Source organism: Cavia porcellus, unplaced genomic scaffold (genome assembly GCF_034190915.1).
Source record: "Cavia porcellus strain 051 isolate PalLab524CR breed Dunkin Hartley unplaced genomic scaffold, mCavPor4.1 scaffold_6, whole genome shotgun sequence".
NCBI lineage: Eukaryota > Metazoa > Chordata > Mammalia > Rodentia > Caviidae > Cavia > Cavia porcellus.
In genome coordinates, this window is record NW_026947489.1 from 8,631,729 (window position 1) to 8,650,786 (window position 19,058).

At 50.1% G+C, this 19,058-nt stretch overlaps 1 protein-coding gene and 1 long non-coding RNA gene across 4 annotated transcripts in view; one reads left to right on the forward strand and one right to left on the reverse strand.

Moving 5' to 3' along the window:
• Positions 1-2,361, reverse strand: part of LOC134476357 (uncharacterized) — a 45,852-nt gene extending 43,491 nt beyond the window's left edge. For both annotated transcript variants that reach the window (XR_010047922.1, XR_010047923.1), the window contains exon 1: positions 2,097-2,361. This is a non-coding gene — a long non-coding RNA (uncharacterized LOC134476357). The remainder of the gene's footprint in view (positions 1-2,096) is intronic.
• A 107-nt stretch (positions 2,362-2,468) lies between these two features.
• The window catches only part of Pcsk6 (proprotein convertase subtilisin/kexin type 6), a 179,864-nt gene continuing 163,274 nt past the window's right edge, over positions 2,469-19,058 (forward strand). For both annotated transcript variants that reach the window (XM_063249917.1, XM_063249918.1), the window contains exon 1: positions 2,469-2,754. In XM_063249917.1, the coding sequence (XP_063105987.1) occupies positions 2,470-2,754 (285 nt within the window). In that variant the 5' untranslated portion in view covers position 2,469. The remainder of the gene's footprint in view (positions 2,755-19,058) is intronic.

Genomic DNA, 19,058 nt, shown 5'->3' on the forward strand with positions numbered 1-19,058 from the left:
TGTCCACTCCAGTCTACAGAAGCAGCAGAGTAATGTGGACTTGCAGAGCCATCTGGTAAGCGGCAGCCCGCGTGAGTAATAAATTCCCTTCCTTGCAAGAAGATGAACCAAGTTTTATTACAGATCCTATCACAATGCAAAGGGCTGGGGCCATGATTGAGTTAAGCCTGTCATAGTGTAAATCAATAGGAAACTCAGAGGAGACAATCTGATTTAGGATGTTCGTTTCGGGAAGCTGGTCTTCCCACAGTATTGGAGTCAAGCTGTAACCCAGGTTCTGCCACCATAAGTGGAAAGTTTAACCCCAGAGGACCAACCTTGTTAATAAAATAAATTCAGATCCCTCCAAATAAAAATTCGGATGTGTCTTAATCTCCTCTCAGTAGGCTGAATCCCTTAATCTACTAAATTATTATGGAAAACCCCTCTCTGTGGCTGTCAAAATCACTGCTGTCATGCGAGTACTCTCTTGGGAGGCCCGAGTTGCTCCCTAATCACTTGGATTATGTGCCATCTGCCACATCTGAGAGCGGGCCACATCCTTAAGGAAGCAAAACATAGGGTCTGGGATGAATCTGAGTGATAGGTTGGCTCGAAAGGGGCAGACAGGTGCCCCATACTGCCCAGATGGATGACTGGAAAGGGACAGGGCAAGGGCTGTAACTCCCTGGACTCAGTACAGTGTCCCCTCTCTGTGTGCCAGGTGTTTGGACAGGGTCAGGGTGAGGGTTCTGCATACTGTCTGTGCCCAACAGGTGTGGCATGTCCTCCTCTAAGACTGGCCAGTTTGCCTCAGGGCCCTAAGCCTTTCCAGTGGGCAGGTGCCAGTAAGCATCCAGCCAGCACATAAGGACCCTGTATTCTGCAGCCTGGGGTAGGTCTGGAGCAACTGCTCAGGAAGATGACCCCACCTGGCTAGGAAAGAAAAGGGACAGAAGGTATGGCTGGTGCAGAAAAGGGAAGGCCACTGGGACAGGGAGCTTCAGCTTCCGAGAGGGGCCCTCAGCAGAAGCCCTAGTGAACAGGGATTTAGCTTGTCTGGGTTGGGCCTCCCATCACACCTCCCTCTCTCCTACCTCTATTAGAATGACTCACGCCTGCTGAGAGGATGAATCATGTGGGTTACGAAATCCCAGGACTCCAGGAGCTGAAGAAGACCTCAGGTAGCCATCTCCATAGAGCCTATCCGTTTTCTGTCCCTTCCTGCCCCCTGGCACCCGCCTCTACCTGCCAAGTCATGGACTCCAGCAAGTGAAAAGTGTATCCAGCCCTGGAACAAACCCGACTGCTTCTGGCTCTGAAAGTCAGATGAGTCGTTTTTTCCCCTCTCAGGCCTCCTCTGCCTTTTTTATTTGTTCCTTTTGTTTTGTTAACCCTCCTATATGATTTAGGCTGCTTGCTTTCTGCAGGGGTCTAATTGGGACCAGTGGGTACCAAGAGGGACAAGAGGAGAGACCTCAGAGGCATCCTCACCTCTCACCATTGCTTGTTCACGGTACAACCATCACTCTCTGGGGTGCCCCAAATAATTATCCACTGGATGCCAGGCTGCTGCAGGCAGCAGAGGGAGGATGATTCAGCTCACTTTCCCCCTGGCTGGTCCTGGCTTGGAGGGTGCTTTCAAGAGTATACACAATCTAGTGAACACCTACCACGTGGCAGGCCCTGGGCTCATCAAAATAAACCTTTGTTGGCAGCTGACTGTAAGGCAGGAGCTGACCTCACCCTGAAAACAGCCCTGTGGGAGTAGATACCACTGTGACCCCCATTTTACTGTTGGAGTGCCCACTCGGTAAGGGCAGTAGTTTGCCCAAAATCACAGAGAGACTAAGTGGTCTGCCTGGGGATTCATGGTACACAACCTGCCCAACGAGGTAGGCTGCAACGGGGCTGGGTCTCTTGGAGCTTTGCTAGGCGCTCATACCAGGGCTTTCCTGAGAGTTTTACCCCAGGACACTGCACACTTGCAAGCCCACTAGGGCCCTACGCTGCCTGGCCCCGGGGACAGCCACCCGCCCCGGGCGGGTGCAGCCACCAGGTGCGCGGCCACTGGGAAAGCGCCGGCCTGAGCCAAGACTGAGGAAGGGCAGACTCACCTATGCGCTCCTGGGCAGGGCCCTCCCGGCTCCGTGCCGAACGTGCGGGTAGAGGCTGCCGGCTCGGGGCAGTCCTGTGGCTCGAGGGCCCCAAAAGTCTGCTGAGAAGTTCCCCCGGGTGGCGGGCGTCTCGCAAGCCGCGGCCGATCGCGGGCCCCGGCTCCGGGGCGCAAGAGCTCGAGCCCAGGGCGCCACCGGGACGCGCGGGCGGGAACGCGCCGCGGCGGCCGCCGCCTCCTCCTCCTCCTCCTCCTCCTCCCTCGCTCCCGCCCGCGGCGGCGGCGGCGCTTCCCCGGCGCAGAGCGGCTTTAAAAGGCGACACCCCACCCCCCGGCGCACTCGCCGCCTGGGCGCCGCGCGAGCAGCCGCTGCCATGCCTCCGCGCGCGCCACCCGCGCCCGGGCCCCGGCCGCCGCCGCCCCGGGCCGCCGCCACCGCCGCCGCCACCTCCGCCGCGGGGGTCGGGGGCGCCGCCGGGCTCCGGCCGCTCGCGCCGCGCGCCTGGCGCTGGCTGCTGCTGCTCGCGCTGCCCACCGCCTGCTCCGCGCCGCCGCCGCCGCGCCCCGTCTACACCAACCACTGGGCAGTGCAAGTGCTGGGCGGCCCGGCCGCCGCCGACCGCATGGCCGCCGCGCACGGCTACCTCAACTTGGGCCAGGTGAGTGCGGCCGGCCGGGCGCCCAAACTTTCCGGCGGCCGCCGCGGGCACGCACGAGGGGGCGCCGCGCCGCCTCCGCGCCCGCCGCGTGGGAAGGCGTCCCGGACCGTGCCATCGAGGGGCCGCGGGGGCGCCCTGCCGGGGGACGGGGCGGCCGTCGGTGCCCAGGTGCTGCCACCGGCCTCCGGCGTGGGAAGTGAGTGCGGTCCGGAGGCGGGCCGGGCGCCGACACCTGCCCGGCTGCGCGAGAGCGGGAGCTGCCGGGGCTGGCGCTGCGCTGTGCTGCCGGTGCCGCCCTCGGTGTGCACCGAGCGCGCCCCACAGCCTCTGAGCCCCAGTCTGCCTCACCGGCCCTTCTGCCCTCGATGACGGGCGGGCAGCTCAGGGCCTGGGCCAGACGCGCACGCAAGGGCAGCGGCTTTTGGTTGGGCGACAGCGCGACAGTGCGTGGCCCGCAGCCTCTGGGTCTGGGTTTTGCTCAGGGTCCTCGACTCTCCCGAGTTAGGGTGCTCGGGTGCCTGCGTTTGGCAGCTAGGTCTGAGTCTGGGAGGTTCTCGAGATAGTACAGGACCAGCAGCGGCACCCTTTGGGCCGGACACGGACACCCCCTGTCCAATCCTTCTAAACACAGAGGGAAGTCACTTGGTATGTGGTTTGAATGGTGTTGCCTGCATGGTTCTGCGTGATCTTAGGCAAGTCATTTCTCTAACTCAGTCATCTTTGGGTTTGCTGTTGTTCCTGCTCCGTGCTGTTGCTGGGACAACCCAGTGATGTGTGGTCAGGGGAGGCAGAAGAGTGTTCCCCTTCCCTGTGGCCTTGACTGTCACGGTTGGTGTCATTTAGCAGAAAAGGCTGAGCCTTGACTGGGACTGCAGCGCGGCTCCAAAGGACAGCAAGGCGGGTCCCCTGTTCCTTAAAACCCCGTGGAAGGACAGTGGGGAGGGTTGCTTCCGATGTATGGCCCGTGCCAGGGCCTCACCAGGCTGGAGTGTGTGGTGGCATGGAGGGGATTTCGGCACACATGACGAGTCCACAGACGGTACACCAGAGAATCCAAGGAAGCACCACCTGGTAACACCAACCTAAGTGCCAGACAGCGTTAAATTTACCTTTGGGGTCATTCCAGGTGACAGAAGCCAGCAAAGGGAAGTGGGCCCTGGTCTCAGTGGCATTTCCTCTGCTTTCCTAGTGAATGTCCTGCTGCTGATGGGAGGTGTGGAGCCTCCTTGGAAGGGCAGGCTCTCCCCCTCCGAAGTGAGTTTCACAAGGCAGGTCAGAGTTTATCTGAAAGAAAGCAATATCTTCTGCCCTTTGAAGTCAATGTCATGAGGCAGGTCAGAGTGTATCTGCAAGAATACAATCACAGCTTTTGTGTATCTTTTAAAAAAAATTTGGAGCCACTAGAGTCTCCTCAATTGTCCTGTGATTTAGGATTCTGCCTCTGGGCAGCAGTAACTTTCTTAGTGTGGCTTCCAAATCTCTGTGGCTGATGGGGATGAACGAGGAAGGTGCTCCTGTTTGCTTAGGAGCCCTGACTTCTGCCACGCTGCTCTGCTCAGGTAGCCCAACAATTTGTCTTCAATTCAAAGTGACTCTTAAACCACCAGGCAAATGACAGAGAGCATGGGCTGGGGACTCCCATCGTGAAGGGAGCAGAGGGGAGCTGAAGTTGAGCTGTGAGCTCTTGGACATTGTGAGACAGCCAGACAGGCACTAAATCCCTCTTGAAATTTCTGTCTCTGGGAATAAAATACCCAGTTCTTTGGATCACCTGTCAAATTCCCCAAATAGCTTAGGAAGTAAGTTTGTTTTCTGGGTTTTGCCTCTGGATGAGAGGTCTCCCCTTGCTTACATCCCCACTATGCAGGACATTCTGGGGTGTCTCTGAGAGTCTCCCCAGCTCCGCAGGTGCAGCCAGGTGCGCTCTACGCAGCTGGTCTCCTAGCTTGCGAGGCATGATGCTGGCCGCAATCCAACAGATGTTCCCAAAGTGGGGATTATGTGGTCACAGACAGGAGCTGTCTTGAGACTCGGGTACGATTACTCAAGGAGGGTTTATTACTCTTGATGCCCAAACCAGCTCTTGTCTGCCTACCTCTAAGTGTACTGCTAATGTGGAAAAGCCTGGAGCTTTCCAACCTCTACCCACTCAATCAGAACTCTTTAAAACCCTCATTGCTTTTTTCAACCTGAAGAATTTGTGACTCATAAATGAGATGAAGATGTTATTAGCTTTGATTTATGGATGAGTAGATCAGGTGAAGCAAGGTGGCCAAGCTGTTTGCGTTCACACGTGTGACACCTCTGACAGTCACACTCCCTGCTCTTTGTCTCTTGCTGTCTTCTGTGGCCTGAGATCGCCTTTGTGTGCCTTGCACCAAGCCCTTAATGGGCAATTAGTGCTGTGCTCAGTACCTGCCTGAGTCACCACCCTGGGGTTCACACCTGGTGATTGTGGCTGTGCTTTAAGTTCTTGCTTGATTGTGTTACTTTCTTCCACACCACTGCTAACCCAATTGATCCAAAGTTAATTTCGAAGGTCGTTGTTCACCTTTCTTGAATTGAGAGTCCTTTTCAGATTCTGATGGAGACTCTGGGTGCTTTCCATTAAAAAAAAGTACGCATTATCAGAAGTAAGACAAGTAGTTCACTTTTAGCTCTTCTAGTCATCATTCCAGATAGCACAACAAGATAAAGGAATAAAAATTGGGAAGAGTCAAATGTCATTACTGGCAGGTGACGTAACTAGCTGCTTGGGTAACCAAGAAGAACCAGGCTGCTAGATGATACTGGCTAGCTACCTATCCAATGGTGACATTTGAGAGGACAAAATAAGTTATAATTCATCCTAGCAATTAAAGATGTAAGACAAAAGCTTTCAAAATAAATCTAAAAGGGAAATATTTATGGCAAAACTCATGATATTTTTTTTAAAGTGCTGGGGATCCATCCCAGGGCCTTGCATGTGCCAGGCAAGTGCTGTACCAGTGAGCTACATCCCCAGCCCCTGAGAATTTCAAAACATTTGGAGAGAGGTTTAAATAAAGAAAGTGAATAAATGGAAAGATACATTATGCTCATCTATGGAAAGACTGAATGTCACAGTTGCCTCCAAATTAATCTGATAACTTAACATAATCCTGTTTAATTCCTGGCAGGATTATATGTGGAATACGAAATCCACAAATCAGTCCTAGAGTTCGTATGGAGGAGTGAGGTTGGAGAATTCTTCAGACAAGTATGAGGAAAAAATGAAGAGGGGACTTTCGGGGGTGACGGTTAACAGTGGCCTGGGGTGGGCCGGCTCCCTAGTGGAAGAGACCTAGACTCGAGCACGGTGGGAGCCTGTTTATGAGCAGAAAATTCCCATGCGTGGGGAAAGGGCGGCTTTTATTCAATAAATGGTGCTGGGAGAACCAAGCCCATGTGGTTCTTGCCTCTCTACACAATAAATTTCAGATAGGGTTAAAAGCCTGAGTGTAAATAAAGCTTTATAAACATGTATAGTGGTGTAAACATGTATAGTGGTGTATCTGTATGACAATGAAGAGGAAAGGATTCTTTAAACAAGATGCAAAAAGAAACAAATACAAGAAGGAAGAGATTGATACGCTGAAATCATAGCTGGGCACGGCGGCACTTGGGAGACTGAGGTAGAGGAGCACCATGACTTCAGGGTCACCCTGGGCTACCTAGTGAGATCAAGGCTCACGAGGAAAAGCCAGGGGAGGAAGGCAGGCACGTGGCTCAGTGTGGAAGTCCTGGGCTCGTCCTCAGAGCTGTGAAGCAGACGCCAAAATAAATACAATCACTACTTTTCCCTGTTTATTACTGACTTTTTACTTATATTAGCAATCAAAGGCACCCTAACTAGAAAAAGTAGTTGTAACGTGTAACAAACAGGTGAGTACATAGGTGATTTTAAAAACTTTAAACCAGTGAGAAAAAAGTAAGTGCCAAGTAGAAAAACGAGCTGTGCAGAAGTAGAGAATTCAAAAGAGGAAAGCACAGTGGCCAGATCAACAGAAAAGGTGCGGGCCTCAGTGGAGTCCTGGGAGCAAGGCTGCTGGGGCGACAGGAGACACCGTTTCTCACCTGTCGGATTGGCGAGCGCAGAGAGGTGTGTGTGAGCATCAGCAGCTGGCCAGGAGAACTTCCCGTGCTCAGGAGGAAACTGCGTCTTTACTCCGGGGAGTGTTTTGGTGCCTTGCTGGCAGGTGCTACACCATGTCTGTGTCTAGCCTTGTGCTGGACAAACTCCGATGTGTGTGTGCAGGGAGGCTTTAAAAATGTATTTATTTGTTTATTTGAGAATTAGATCATTTGATTTGAGAAAGAAGGACGAGAGAGCCCTCCCACCCTGACCGTGCTGGCCGCACTGGCTGCAGGCGCTGGGCCATTGAGCATCCCTGGGGGATACGATGGGTCGGGGAGTCAGAGGCCGGCTGATTTTGGGGGGAAAATGTTCTTTTGTAACATTGTGTTTATTTTTTATTAGCACATGTTTGCAGTACACAATGGTTGCATGCTTATGTGGACTTGGTCCAGGTACCTAATACATTTTATTCCTTTTTTATTTCCTTCCCTTCTCTTCCCTCCCCGCTCCCTTCTCCTCTTGTTCTTTTCCCATTGGCCAGAGCTCCATGTCCCTCTTTTTCTTTCATTCTCCTTTCTGTCCCTTTTTCCTTCCCATCCCTCCTCTCCCTTCATCTGTTGTCCTTCCTCCTATTTGAGAAACATCTCCTTGCTTCCTGTCACCTACTTCTATTTTGCTCTTGATTTATATTTTGGGTTTCCCTTATAAGAGAAAACCTTAGTTAACATGATGATCTTGAGGCGCCTCAGGTGTATAGCAGGGTGGTGCTGCATTGAGCATAAATTTCATATTTCCTTCACTCACGTGTCGACGGGCATAGAGGCTGTTGCCAAGAGTTAGCTGTTGTGGATTAAACGTGACTATGCATGTGTCACTGTACCGTGATGTCCTTAAACCTTCCAGGTAGATTCCCCTAAAAAGGGGAATCGCTGGGTCAAATGGAATTTCTAGTTTTAGCTTTTTGAGAAATCTCCATACCAATTTCCATAGCGACCGTATTAGTTTACATTCCCACCAACAATATAGAAGGTTCTTTTTTCTGCAAGGCTTCATGAGAACTTATTATTGTTTGATTTCTTGATTGATGATAGCCATTCTTTCTGGAATAAGATGGTATTTTGGTGTTGTTTTGTGTTGTCTAATGCTGAGCAGTGCTAACATTTTTTCATGTGTTTACTGGTCATCTGTACTTCTTCTGAAAAGTGTTCAATTCAGGTGTCCTCTGTTTTTACTGGGTCTTTTATTTTGGGGGTGTCTAATTTTTTTGAGTCGTTTATATATTCTGAATGTTAATCTTCTGTTTGAGGAATAGCTGGCAAATTTTTTTTTCCTAATTCTGTAGGTTGTCTCTTCACTTGATTGTTTCTTTTGCTCTGGAAAAGTTTTTTTTTTTAATATGATAAGATCCCATTTTTTGATTCTTGATATCATTCCTTATGCAGTTGGGATTCTGTTCAGAAAGTCCTTGCCTATGCCTGTATCTTTAAGAATTTTACCTATTTTATCTTCCAGCAGATTTAGTATTCCAATTTTAACATTTAGATCTTTGATGCATTTTGATTTTAGTTTAGAACATGGAGACATATGTGGGTCTACACTCAACCTTCTGCATTTAAGTCTTAAATATTTCTGGCCCTGTTTACTAAATAGACGATATTTCTTCCAGTGTACATTTTTAGTTACTGTGTCAAAGAGCAAATATCTGAATGTGTCTGGCGTTGCTTCTGCATCCTCTCTTTTGTCCCATTGATCCTCATGTCTGTTTCTGTGCCAGTGCCATGCTGTTTTCATCATCGTAGCTTTGTAATAGAACTTCGAATCTGGGATTGTGATGCCTCCTGCTTTGCTATTGTTACATAGAATTGCTTTAGCTATTCTGGGTCTCTTTTGGTTCCAAATGAACTTTATGATTGTTTTCTCTAGACCTGTGAGGAATGCTGTTGATATTTTGATTGGGACTATATTAAACCTGTATGCAACCTATATCAGTTTTGGAAGTATAGCCATTTTGACTGTATTGGTTCCATTTACCCAGGAATTTGGGGTATCTTTCCCATTTCTGTGTCCTCTTTGATCTCCTTTTTCAGAGGGATGTGCTTTTCACTGTAGAGAGCTTTCATTTCCTTTGTTAGGTTAATTGCTAAGTATCTGAGTTTTCTCCATGATATTGTGGGTGATATTGTTTTCCTAATTTCTTTCTCAGTGAGTTCATTGCGAGTGTATAGGAACACTGTTGATTTATGTGTGTTATTTTTGTACCTACTACGTTGCTGAATTTGGATTGTTAATTCTAGGAGTCTTTTGTTGGGTCTCGTAAGTACAGGATCATGGCATTTGCAAATAATGATACTTTGTCTTGTTCCTTTTCTATGTCTTTCCCTTTTATGAAGTATTAGAGAACGAACCCAGAGCTTTGGCCCTGAGCTACATTCTGTCTCCCTGCCTCGCCTCCCCTCTTAATTTTTTTTATAAGACTGTACTAAATTGCCTAGACTTGACTTGAACTTATGATCCTCCTGACTCAGCCTCCTGAGTAGCTGATTAGCTGGAGTTACAGTCATGCCCCACCACATCTGACTAAGGCATTTCTTTTAAATGCAAGGAAAACAACTTAAATATCCATTAGTGGAAGATTAGAGGGATAAATCAAAATAGTCACACCATGGTACACTATCTAGTGGTTATAAATGAATAAACCAAGATACTAAACACATAGATACTTCTTAAAAAAGCAAGTTGCAGATGAACACACAGAGCAATACTGTATTGTACATGGATGCTTATAGGTATAGTAAGCGCTTAGAAGAATGAGCTGCAGGAATTTCCATCAGAGAGCTTCTGAGAGAGGAAAGGGGAAAGAATTGGAGGAGTGGAACGGTGAACTTGACCAGTAGTGTTTGTGTTCCTAACATATACATATTTGCCCTCTGTGTCTGATGGTTTCACATCGCTGGATTTAACCAACCTTGGACCAAAGATTTTCAGAAAAAAAGCTATTGCGTGTGTACAAAACATGTACAGACACTTTCCCGTGCATTATTCTCTAAATAATACAGTGTAATGACTCTTGACCTAGCATTTCTGTTGTATTAGGTATGAAAAGACATCTAGAGACCATTTAAAGTACGCTTGAGGGTGTGTGTAGGTTCCAGGCAAATATTATAGCATTTTATAGAAGCACGTGGATTTTGAGGGGGTCATAGAACCAATACCTTGTAGATACTGAGGAAAGACTGTATAAATGTGAATATATGTGGATTATATCCAGAACTGTGTTTAGGTTTTACACTTTTTCCTTGTGTCAGAATGTGTCCTGTGTGGAAATGTGTCTATGCGCATGCACACATGTATATATACATGCATACATGTATGTGCACATAGATCCCACATGCACAGGCATAGAGTGTGCACCACAGACACTGCCATGGTGTTCCCACACACCTGAAGCACATCTGTGAATACGCAGGCGGCTCCGGGCCCAGGTTAAGAAGCCTCTGCTTTGGACCTGCCAGGCTGGCTGACCCACTTGTCAAGGAAATGGTGACCAGGGGAACAGAACACCTAGCTGCAATTCACACGGCTGCTTGGACAGGGCTGCGCTGGGTTCCAGAGCCCAGGAACCCCTGCCCCTGGCCATCACCTTTCCCCTCTAACTTGCTTCTTTCTCCTTCAACTCCTGCCTTGACAGAGGGGACCCTCACTCTAACGCCTGTGCATAACCATTGATAGTGTCAGCTCCTAGAAAAGGCAAGCGGTTCGTGTGAAGGATGCAGGAAGATGCTCTCCACACACCGACCCCAGCACTCCTCAGCTGCAGCTTTTGGAAGTGATGTTCATCTGTAGGGTAGCCCTTGCTTTTTTCTTGGCCTGGGGTATTGAGCTAATTTGTTGTTTCTGAGTCTGAACATAAAAGGGCAGGCCGGCTGCCAGGGCTCTAAAAGATCTTGAACTTGCCTTAAATAGTTTTACTTAAAATAGGTACTGAGCAGGACATACCTGGCCCAGAATTTCAGATCGGCCTGTGGAATTTATTTGTCAATGCAGGAAAATTGTCATACAGCAGACAGCTTGTTCTCATGTCCAAAAACCAGCTGACGTCTTAACCAGGTATTAAAATGGGCCAGGATTTGTTCTAGCCAGAGTGGAAGGGACTCGCTAGGGGAGAGGGGAAGCCTGAAGTAGCATTCACCTGTGACCTAGTTCCCAAGCTTGGTTTTTGGTCTGAAGCTGCCCTGGTGTTACGCTCTGAGCCCAGAGGCATGTGTGCGGCTGGCTTGAGAGAAGGCCTGGATGTGAACCTGAGGCTCAGAGGCCAGGTTAGGATTTCGAAGCCTCCTTTGGCCTCTGATTTGAACTGACAGGGTTTGAATGGAGTGACTTGGCCTCCTGAGTCATAGGGGCTGGGCTGAGTGCAGTGTGTGGAATCGGGAAGGGCCTGGAAGCGTCCAAACACAGACCCAGAGTCGGGCTGAGCAGCTGGCCCAGCTGCCTGATCCACTGGAAGCCTCTGGGCTCCTCACTGGAAAGGAGCACGTCAGAGCTATTGACAGCGTTAGGAGGCCTGGAAACACCAAGAACCCTGTTGGACCTTGCACTTGGAGGGGTGCGGTATCCACCTGCTCCCCACCTTTCTGAGAATGACCTGAGCTCCTTTGAGTCCCTGAACTGCTTGACAGATTTCGCCATCTAGACAGCAGATTTTTCAGATCGGCTTTCCTCCTCCTGCTAGTGTTCTGGGTCCTCACCCCTGGTGCCTGCCTCTATCCTAGCTCTTGGGACTGTCCCTGCGTTAGCACTGACCAGAAGCCTGGTATGCGCTTGCCGCCCGTTGATATCTTGTGACAGGTTCTCTTTGCTGGGGGAGCCTCATACCAGTCCAGCGGGGAGTGGCCCAGGCCTGTGTAATGGTGTTTAACGAGGCTGTAATGTCCAGCCTTCTGACAGGCTGGTGACTGACCGGCGCAGCCCCAACGAAACAGGAGACAGGAGACGCTCTTATGGACGACAGTTAACTGCTGGTTTATTTACGCGGGCTCTGGTTTATATATTTGGCCGTGACCAATCACAGGCTGTCACAAGGAAGCAGGGCGGGAATGGGATGCAGGCTCCGGCTACCATATCTAGCTGTGGCCAATCAGGAGTTGCCACAGAGTATGGAGTGAGCACGAAGTGCGCACGGGTTGGCTAATTTAAAGAGGGACGTAGCGCATTGCGGAAGCTGGCGTGGTCCTTAGTCCCGGGTGGGGTATGGTATGTTGAGCGCCTGCGCCCAACAGGTGACTGACAGGCCAGGCCCCAAATTCACGCCCTTTGCCTCGCCTTCCACCTTTATTCCCTTTGACAGAGGGACCTTGTTCCTGATTCTTGGCCGGGGTAAGCCTTTCAAGGACTGAAAGGAACAAATAAGTGGCAGTGGAACCTCCCTGGTCCCCACTGCCACCCTTGCTGCTTCCCTCACTGGCACAGGAGCTGGTTCACTCAGAGAGGGTGCCGCCTGTTGTGTTAGTGCTGTTCTGTCTGGGGAGTCCGGCTCCTTCTGGTCAGCATCGAAACCTAACAACACTCCATATTGGATGGGAAACATAAACCCAACCCGTTCCAGTCCTCCTCACATGTCACACTCAGGTCCTCTGACCACATATTACCAGCTGGACTGGTCTCCCCTTGCTGTGCACCTCCTCCCCATGTGAGTTCCTGTCTACGGAAAGAGGCTGCTTTCTACCGTGGTGCCGAGTCCAAGGCCTGCTCCCGGGCTCCCATCTGATCTGTGACCAGGCCCTTCTCGCTACCCTCCTGAGAGGCTCTTGGGCCCCCGCTTCAGTCTGCCACTGCCCAGTGCAGGCTGGGACCCCTTGCCTCCCACCTGCCTGCACTGCTGCAAGACCCCTTGCCCCTAACCCCTGCCTTCCACACCATCCCCAGCTGCAGCTCCTAGCACCCCTTGGGCTTTTTTAGGCTGCCCTTTCTCTCTAGGATGATGTCCCCATCCTCTTGGCCAGCCCTCCTCTTTCTGGCTCAGCTGCACTGTTAGTTCCACTGGTGAGCCTGCTCAGCCCAGCAGACTGCCCTTCTCACCTCCCAAGCGCCTGTTAGCTTTTATTGATAGCCTGCTGGCTTGTCTGTGTCTACCTACCACTGGACTCTGGGCATCCTGGGTAAAGCAGTGCCAAGTCAGTCCTCTGGATGTTTCCTAAATCAGTTCCAATTCTGTTGCCTCTCTCATGGCTTAGAGGTGACGCCAGGACAGCATGTGGCCAAGGAATGTGCATTTGTTTATTCATTAAGAGTTCTTTGTGTGCTCTCTGTTAATGGTCATGAGCCTTCATGAAGGAGTAGGCTTCTGCACTTATGTATGAGTTACTGAACCTTTTACCTGCTGCCTGATCCAGGGAAGGCAAAGCTCTCTAGGCTTTCAGTCAGCTGTGGCACGCGTGCCATAGGTTAGCCACCACTGTACAGAGCCCCTCCTGTGTTTGCCTGTGTGTGAGGATGCCGTCCTGGTCAAGTCAGCTCCATGCAGAGTGGAGAGAGTCAGGTACCCTGCCTATGCCCTGGATCCCATTGTGTAAGCTTCAGACCTCCCAGGTCCTGTCGTCCCATCAACTCACACATTGTCCTGATGACCTAGTGCCTGTGCTTTGTGAGGCTTTGGAAGACCTGATGGAAGGCACAAGACCTCCTGTCCAGTCCTGCTGGGAGCAGGGCTGAATAGCCATCAGCTGTCAGGAGCCTCATGCTCTGTGGCATGGGATTGGCAGCCTCAGGTTCCCATGGTAACCAGCCCATCAATGCCCTCAGTGTGGAGATGGTGGCACCGCAGAGAGGAAGAAATAGTCTCATTGTCTCCCCCTCGACTGCTTGGGTACAAACAAGCTGCGCCCCACAGGGCCCTGAAGCCCAGCCAGACATGGGGCTCCGCAGTGCTACACGCACTGTGCACAGAACCCCTTGCTGAGTTGGACAGGAAGAGGCCACCAGTGTCACTTCTCAGGCCCTCCTCGGGCCTCTTGAATGTTTGCCACTATCCGACATCAGTCATTCCGAGTCCTTGTGGGGTAAAACCGAGTCTCAGTGGAAAGAAATGGCCCAGATGGATCAGACCCCCCGGTGCTCAGAGTGATCAGCCAGACCACACCTACTACTGACTTGAAAAAATCAGTGACTGATGTCAAAACTGGCCTTCTTGCAAGGAACCCCATGAGAGGCCCACATTACTGGGATGACGCTTGCCAGGCTCCCTCTAGATGAAGAATTAGGGAAGACAGTGGCTCTTGTTTTATAAGGGTGCTCTCTCGGGAAGCCAAGCCTGTTGTTCCCTTTGTAGAAGGCTTCATAGAGGTCCCTCGCGTGTGTTTCTGGGCTTGCCCCTTCTCTGTCTTGGTCCCGCAGCTTGGAAAGCGGGCCTCACTCTGCATTTGTGCCTTTTCCAGCTGTGGCCAGTCTGTCTCCAGCCCTTCCCTACTGCCCCGTCCACAGCCACAGCACAGGACCGGCCTGCCTCCTCACACCCTGTAAATCCGACGATCACCTCCCTGCCTGCCCTGCCTCCTGTTCCATCCCATTTCCCACAGTTCCTCAGAGCTGCAAACCTCATGCTGTCCTTCCACTGCTTAAAAACCCACAGCAGCTCCTGTACAGCGACACTCTGTCCTCAACCCCGGGGCCTTCATCTTAACCACCCGTTCCAGCCATGTGAGATGTTTAGTGTTCGGGAAACTTGCCGTGTACTTTTCTTTTCTTTTGCATCCGCTATTAGGTGTATGATTGACCCTGTGGTCCATCTGGAGGACCTGGCTGCCCTTCAGGGTTCACTGAAGTGGTGTTTCTTCATTTGTCTGCTTCCTCGCAGGGCTGAGCAGTGTTCTCCAGCGCTCCCTGCAGGGACTTGGCTGTGGCCGTGCTAGGGTGTCTGTGTCCCCTCTGGACTGCAGCACTTTTTCCTTCCTTACTTTTGTCCCCTTGGTCCCTAGCACAATCCCTAGCACACAGAAGGTTTAGCGAGCAAGAAACCTTTAGAACTTTTTATACCAGGACCTCTGATGTTTTGATTTCATTCACCAAAAGGGAAGGATCCTCAGAGCACAAATAAGGGCAATATGCTAATTCTATTATCTCCTCTCGTGTTGAGCTCTAGGAGGCTTATGAGCAGCAACATATTTATGATTTTTTAATAGTCAGATGTCAAATGATTTTCCCGCCCCGTGACATCTCTTGGTGCCCTGTTGTTGGGCTGCATGTTTCCAGGACTAAGTCTTGCTGAGTGATTTAGAGCCCTGCAGGGATTTGCAAATCAAGGCCAAGGCATGTCCTTAGTGATCTGTGCCACATGGCCACTCCAGGGCAAGACCAGCAGTCCTGGCAGAAGCCAGGCCCCTACCCTGGTGCACTCTGAAGTGAGGGATGAACACCCTGCTCCTGGACGAGCACAGGACCAGCAAGAAGGGAAGCCCAAAACAGAGCCAGAGAAGACGTGTAGGGAAGCTCTGGAAGTGACACGGAGAGAGGGAGGGGCGAGTGGAGGAGGATGGAGAAAAAGAGGCTCGAGCTTTCTCCAGGGCCTCGGTGGGAGGTCTTTTCTGTGAAAGGCTTAGTATGTGAAGAAGCAGCCCCGTCCCTTGGTGCTCGCCCTCTCTGTCCGAGGTGTGACTGCATCCCTTAGAATGGTAGCTGAGTCTGTGACTTCTAGCATCCCCACAGTGACTACCCCAGCCAGCTCCTACATGGTCCTTACTTTCCTCGTCCCCTAGAGCCCTGGTATCTTGTTTAGCCTATTGCACAGATGAGCAAATTGAGGTACAGGGAGTCATGGAACCTCCTGCAACTTAGTAATGCCACATGGACAATTTGGGCTGGTGGCCTTGCTTATAGACAGTGTCTGTTCGCTGTTAAGAATAGCTGCAAAGCCAACCAGGAGCTTGGAGTTTCGAACCAGCTCGGGCAGAAGAGGGTAGTCCAGGCGGATGCGGGAAGTGGGACAGGAGAGGTGCCTCAGGAGGACGCCTGTATGTTCCTGCTAGTGTGAGCGTGGCTGTCCTGAGGACCTTGCCTTCTTACCAGGCCTCTGGCTGGGACCTCACTTCAAAGGCTCCTCTATGCGCTAACAGAGGCAGCACAGTGTGTTTTTTCTTCTGTGTCGCCAAGGATGGAGCCCAGGGCCTTCCACATGCTAGACAAGTGCTCCGACACGGACCTCCATCCCCGGGCTTGCAGCCTTATCATTAAACCTGAGAGTATCCCAAGGCCAACCAGAGCCTGCGTTTCCTACCCCCTGAGAGGACGGTGGACTGTGGAGCTGAACCTCAGAACAAGAGGAATCCAGAGGAGAGAAGAGGCCTCGTGAGGACCCCGGGCTGCACAGAGGGTGGCACTGCCTAGTTACGGAGCTTTGTGTTACTCAGTCCTTCACAGCATAATGCAAAAAGAATGTATGCATACAGAACATTTGGAAAGAGAAAAGAACAAGGAAAACTAGTAAAGTGGTCTGCAGCTCCACCACCCAGAGATAATCATACTTAACATTTGGACCGTAACTCTGTGTGTGTGTGTGTGTGTGTGTGTGTGTGTGTGTTCATATATATGCTTGCATACACACATATGCCAGTGTCTTAAACACATGGGTTGTACAATTTTGTAACTTGTCTCTCCCAGGTCAGTAACTAGTCTGCGGTGTAATCTTTAATGGCCAATCAGTATGCCATTGCGTGCGTGGCTCATAATTTGCCTAATCTTTTCCTGATATTTAGGTCAGTGGGTTCTCTGTGAATTCTTGGGGAGGTGGATGGTGCTGCAGCTGGTCTGGGATATCAGGACTATGTAGGGAGGAGGTTCTCTCACTCCCCTGTCCCCGTTGATGTGTCACCTCTGGTGACAGCTTCCTGTCTCATTTTTGTGTCTCCTTATTGCACGTCACTGCTTGTGGAGGACCCACGATATGGTAACATTTATTTCATTCAGCTCACAGAGATTTTACTGAGTATCTTTTACTTAAAAAGTACACATATTTATAAATAATTGCTCCCCACCTCCCATGCAAGGGTTCAAACAGATGTGTAAGCAGATCTGAGGAAGATCCTAACTCTATTTCCTCTCTCCATCCTCCTTCTCCAGAGGTAACCACTGTCCACACTCCAGCATATGCGTGTCCTGTTTTTATGTCTTAAAAGACGTATCTGTGCATGTATACGCATATGGTGTATTGGTGATTTTATTTTTGCATAAATCAGATGGATGCAAGCATGTTTTTTGGCACTTGGCTTCTCTTACCTATCACAGTACTCTTTCCTTGCTGGTACACAGAGCTCTATGTCATTTCTTCTAAATAGCTTGATGGTATTTTTATGGATGTGAACACTTTGTTACACCATTTACCTGTCTGTGTTCATTTTAGTTGCCTACAGTTGTTTCATATAATAACCGCTGTCACAGCCGTCATCCTTAAGTAAGTGCCAGGGCCGAATTGGAGCAAGGTCTGGCTTCAGAAGTTGGGAAACTTCTGCTGCAAAGTGTATGTGTATGTTGTGTTGTGTTAGGATTAACCATGGCTCTCGGGGAAGTGACAATGGGCAGTGTCCCCAGAAGTATCCGAGAAGGCAAAAGGTTATCAGATTGGACTGGAGATGATCAATTGTTGTATTTGTCAATTCATACACATAAGGTTGTTCTAATTTGCTTTTTTCCTAATTAGCACTGAAGTCAAGTATCTCTTCATGTTTTATTAGCCATTTTCAGTCTTCTCCAAGGTGCTTATGTATATCCTTTGCCCAATTTCTCTGTTGAATTGTCTTTTATCTTAGTGATTTGTGAGTGCACTTTCCAGATTGTGACTATGAATCCCTTGTTTTTAAGTGTAGTGCAGATATTTCTTCTGTCAGTCATTTTACTTAGAACTTTGTTCTCAGGGTTTGTTTACCTGTTGCTTATTTTTTTTGAGGTGAAATCCGCAGTACCGTTTGTTTGCAAGGCTTTGGATTGTTACTCTGTAATTCAAAGGTAACTGTGGCAGGATCTGTCTATATCAGACAGGATGTAGCATGGAGATGAAATCCAAATGCTTTAGGGTGACGGGGGAGCAGGCACTTTTCACTGAGAGGATTCTGGGAATACTTGTGATGGGCAGCACTCGAACCAGACCTCAAGAGGTCCACGGGGTTTCTGTAGACAGAGGAACAGGCTGCGGAGCAGTGCTGGGCCAGATGGATTAGGGGATTCCATGCTACATCACATCAGAAAACAACTCAGCTTCCATGACGGCATTAATGTGAGGCTCTGAGAGGGGCTGCAGGAGCACTGTGGCATGTTGAGATGCCCGGGGACGAGCAGTGGTTGGGAGCTGCTGAGCCAGCGTGGGCGAAGGGACAAGGGAACTAAAGATTGGTAGTAGAGCCTCATGAGACTGGAGTCACGGAGGATGCAAGCTCTTTCTGGTGCCTTCCATTGGCCAGGCAGGGTTGTCTGGAGGGCTGAGCCTTCTGGGGCACCAAGCTGGGCGGAACAGGTGGAGCATGGGGTGCGGGGAGGGGTGAGGGAAGGGAAAAAACCAACACAGTGAGACAGAAACAGAGACAGCAAAATTCTGGGGTGTTGAGACTTCAGCAGACAGGCTGGTATCATCAGAGAGCAGGGAAGCCACTGGTATGTCTTTTATTCTGGAAGCACATACTGAATGTCAGCTTCAAGGCCCTGTGAAGTCCTGAGTTATAGAGGTGGTTTGGTTCCCAGTTTTAGCTGTCCATGTGTCCTCCCCAAGGGTGGCAGCAGGAGCCTGTGGTTTCATGTCTGTGAGACCCCATGTACCAGGATCTATGCCTCTTTGTCCTCATAGACGTTTATTTAGGTGTGTCTGTCTGAGCACAGATTTTAACACAGAAAAATAAAACCATTTTTGGCCTTCAAGGCACTCAGTCTACATACATTTCATCTTCCACTTTAAAAAAAAAAACTTAAGCAAACAAGGAAAAATCCCAATTAGTGTTCTTCTTGATAAAGCCCATTTCTGTCAAAAGAAAAGCAGCTATTTCTATCCTGCTATCCAAGCAGTCACTGATGTCTGGCTCATTAACATTCTTCTGCACATCACTTAATTTTTCCTACGCAGGAATATGACACTCTTTAGCCCCAAACAAGATGTTGGATTTGTTTCAGTGACTTAAACAAGTTTATGTTCCGTGACTTTACCAATTCAATCCCCTAACAATCCTTGGTAACATTT